We start from the raw sequence: 3,377 nt of genomic DNA on the forward strand, positions 1-3,377 counted from the left end.
GGTTATTACCAACTGCTAGCAAATGAAGAATATTTGGTTTATACAAAACACTCCAATATTAACACAGTACAAGGACTATAACAAACAGAACAAAAAAAGGACAGTGAGTCTAAAACTGGACTGAGCCAGTTATTTCTTGCCTATCCAGGGACTATGTGCATAATACATTCCCCCAGACTATGCCCATTTCCACTACATATTACTGGATTAGTCACTCATGTGTAAAGGTATATACATGTGTAAATCATTGCAAATTCAGAGTTTCAGAATATAAATGTTTTATTAATAACCCTATGTAAGGTCAAAACAACTCAGGAACAGCCATAATGAGTTAGGCCCGAGATTCAGCTAGTTCAGTATCTTTCGTATGACAGTGGCCAGTGCCATGTTTCTAAGGGAGGTGTAAGAACCTAAGAGCAGACAAATGTCAAATAGTCTGCTGCCCACAAGAACAGGTCTCATCCTAATCTCTAAGCACGTAAAGATGAAATTTAATAGGCCTTTCAAATGTGCTGTGATTAACTTAAATCCAAATAACGAGCCCTGTGGCAAGGACTTCTACAATTACACATTACGTAAAAAGTATTTACTTTTATCGGTTTTGAGCACTGTCCTCTCTCCCCGCCCCCAGATTCACTGAATATCCATTTGTTCCTGGAATTAAGAGATGGAAAACAAAAGTTCCTGATCTACCTTCTTAGTGCCATCCACTATTTCACATACTTTTCTTCTGCCCCCTCTTACTAATCTCCTTCCTAAAGTTAAAAAAAAAAATCCTAACTCCTCAGTGTCCCTTCACATGAACATTTTTATCAGGTCTTTCATCCTCCTAACTCTTCTTTGAGCATCAGCTGTTTCTACAAGATTAATTTTACAGGAAATTACTCAAATAAGTCCTCAGTCCAGTATTGTACCTTCCAGTGTCATCAAAGCAGACATCTGTATGGCCTTCTGTGTGTCCATACCGCATTGGTTTCTGTGTGGAAGGCATCTTCTCTCTCCTCTATATAAACAAAAAAAAAATAATGTTATAAAAGAATGATCCATTCTGTGTTACAACTGATAGGAGAGCTCTTTAGAAACCTCAGGATGGAAAACAGCTGATGTCATGATGTTTTTGTCTATTTTTCTTGTTGAAGATGTTTATAAGAATCACTGGGTGTTTCTACACATTCTATTAGTGCGATGAAATAAACTGGTGAAGTTCATGCCAGAGTTGGCTGCTCCTGGGTGCAGTGTTTCCACGTGTGTCCAGAACCACAGCACTTTGAGGTAGGGCAGAGCAGCACTGAGCTGGCAGGGGATCAGGGGCTGGAGTCAGCTCCAGGTTCCAAGTGGTGGCACCCGAAGGACTGGTTGGGGCATGAGAGTGCTACAGTGCGGGGCTAGGAGGCAGGCAGCCCCCACACTTTAACACCCTTGTGCCCCAGCCACCCGTTACCATTTACATGTGTATTTTGGCAGAGTAAATTACTCCTCTATAGGACAGTACTGTCCCCAACAATACCTTCCTATGGCAGAGTTAATTTATTTACTGCGCCCTAATATTGGAGCTTATGTAGACTGTGACACTTTACTGCAGAGCTAATTAGTCAACTCTGCAGTAAAGCATATGTGTAGATGCACCCACTGCAAAACCATTTTACTTTGAAAAATACCTGCTAAAGCCTGTCTGGTGGGAAATGATGAAATGTGGACAGTGGAGATCAGCAAATATTATCATACTTCTGGTTAGGCAATTACACCCAAGACTTTACTGTGTAGAAGCCAAACTGGTTGGACGATACTAACAACGGCAAATCTATGCCAAACCAATTAGCGTGCCCCAGCCCTGCAATTCTGTCTGTACAAGCTGCTTTTGCAACTGTAGGGAAATTACTCTAATTGGATCCCATGTAAGAGAAGGGTTTGCGTGCAAGAAACCAAGTACAAAACTGGGGTTGGATGAGCAACACAGACAGCTTTGGGACAAATGTGTTTCTTTTGCATGAGAGAAATGAACATCATGGATAAATGTTGGCTCCAAAAAACAGTCATTTCATACTATGCTGCTGAAAAAGAAAGCATTTTTTTAAAAACCTAATCTAGGTTTAGACCTTAGTTTTATGACTCTTCTGATGTCTTAACTCAATGGTTCTCAACATTTTAGATTCAAGGTCCCCCTCATTAGAATCAAGCCTGACCTCAGAAAACACAAGCTCTTAACTTTCATTCATTTTTTGACTACAGACAAATTATGGATCAATTCTTCTGTTGCAAAGAATACAGAAAGGCCATAACAGGTCAGAATGGTTTTGACACAGCAGATTCCTATTTGAAATCTTTGGGTTTATCTTGTGAATAATTTGTATATGTTTGCACACCTAGCACTGCTAATACCTGTGACACCCTTAAAAGGACCTCATGGCACCCAGGGTGCTGCAGCTGGGGTGGCCATCACGGAGGGCATTACAGTTTTCTGCTACTCTGTCCTCTGTCCTTCAAGAGAAAAATAGAGGACATAAAGGCATCCAGTTTTGTATCAATAGAGGACAACCAGACTGTCCTCTATGACAGCCACCTTAGCTGCATCACCCTGGTTGAGAATCACTGTATTAACAATTTTATTTTTGCCAGTGTTTGAATTAATTTATTTAACATAAGCAACCTCCCAGCTGACTAGCAAAATCTATTTGCCTGGAAGCAATGGGCTTTAACTTATCCCAAAGTAAAACCAGGCTGCAGAACTCAGGGGTAAAACAGATAGACCACTACCTCCCATAGTTTTGAGTAAGTGCAATCTTTCCTGGATAGCCATCTCTCAAACGTATGGCAATATTAAAAAGGATCAAATAGCAGATTTGAGTCATCCACTTACAATTCAGCACAGGGGGAGATAAATCTGCATTTCTCAACGGGGGGGGGGGAGAAAAAACCCTCTTGAAGGGGATATTTTGCTTTCTGCCACACACACGAGCTCCTCTCCCTCTCCCAAGCAACTAACACGGGGTCTCAAACAACAGTTCCTTCACACGATGGAAGTCGTGGACCATTTGTACCAGTGGTTCCCAACTTTTTGAGACTCAAGGCACCCCTAGATAGACTCAAGGCTCCCATAACGAATGCCAGCTCCTAGTTTTCGCTATTTTTTCGTACAGAAAATAAAGCAGCTTTTTTTTCTTGCCAAGTATACAGAAAGACCATAACTATAGGCGCCTGCAAATCTAACATTGTTTGACACCCTCGCAAGAGCCCCAGAGAGAAACCTAAGGCCTTGACCTTCCCCTCCATCCCCGCACTCACCGGCGCCGCTTCAACGCTTCCCGCGCTGCCGCCGGCCCCGCCCCGGAAGTGCGCCCGGCCCCGCCCCGGAAGCGGATGCCGCGGGCGGGGCGGAT

General features: G+C 42.6%; 1 protein-coding gene across 2 annotated transcripts in view; it reads right to left on the reverse strand.

Moving 5' to 3' along the window:
- Window positions 1-3,340, reverse strand: part of WDHD1 (WD repeat and HMG-box DNA binding protein 1) — a 62,434-nt gene extending 59,094 nt beyond the window's left edge. For both annotated transcript variants that reach the window (XM_019518344.1, XM_019518343.1), the window contains exons 1-2: window positions 3,283-3,340; window positions 915-1,003 (exon numbers count right to left, since the gene is read on the reverse strand). In XM_019518344.1, the coding sequence (XP_019373889.1) occupies window positions 915-991 (77 nt within the window). In that variant the 5' untranslated portion in view covers window positions 992-1,003; window positions 3,283-3,340. The remainder of the gene's footprint in view (window positions 1-914; window positions 1,004-3,282) is intronic.
- Between the last annotated feature and the right edge of the window lie 37 nt (window positions 3,341-3,377).

This window comes from Gavialis gangeticus, unplaced genomic scaffold (assembly GCF_001723915.1).
Source record: "Gavialis gangeticus isolate Ggan-Ray unplaced genomic scaffold, GavGan_comp1, whole genome shotgun sequence".
NCBI lineage: Eukaryota > Metazoa > Chordata > Crocodylia > Gavialidae > Gavialis > Gavialis gangeticus.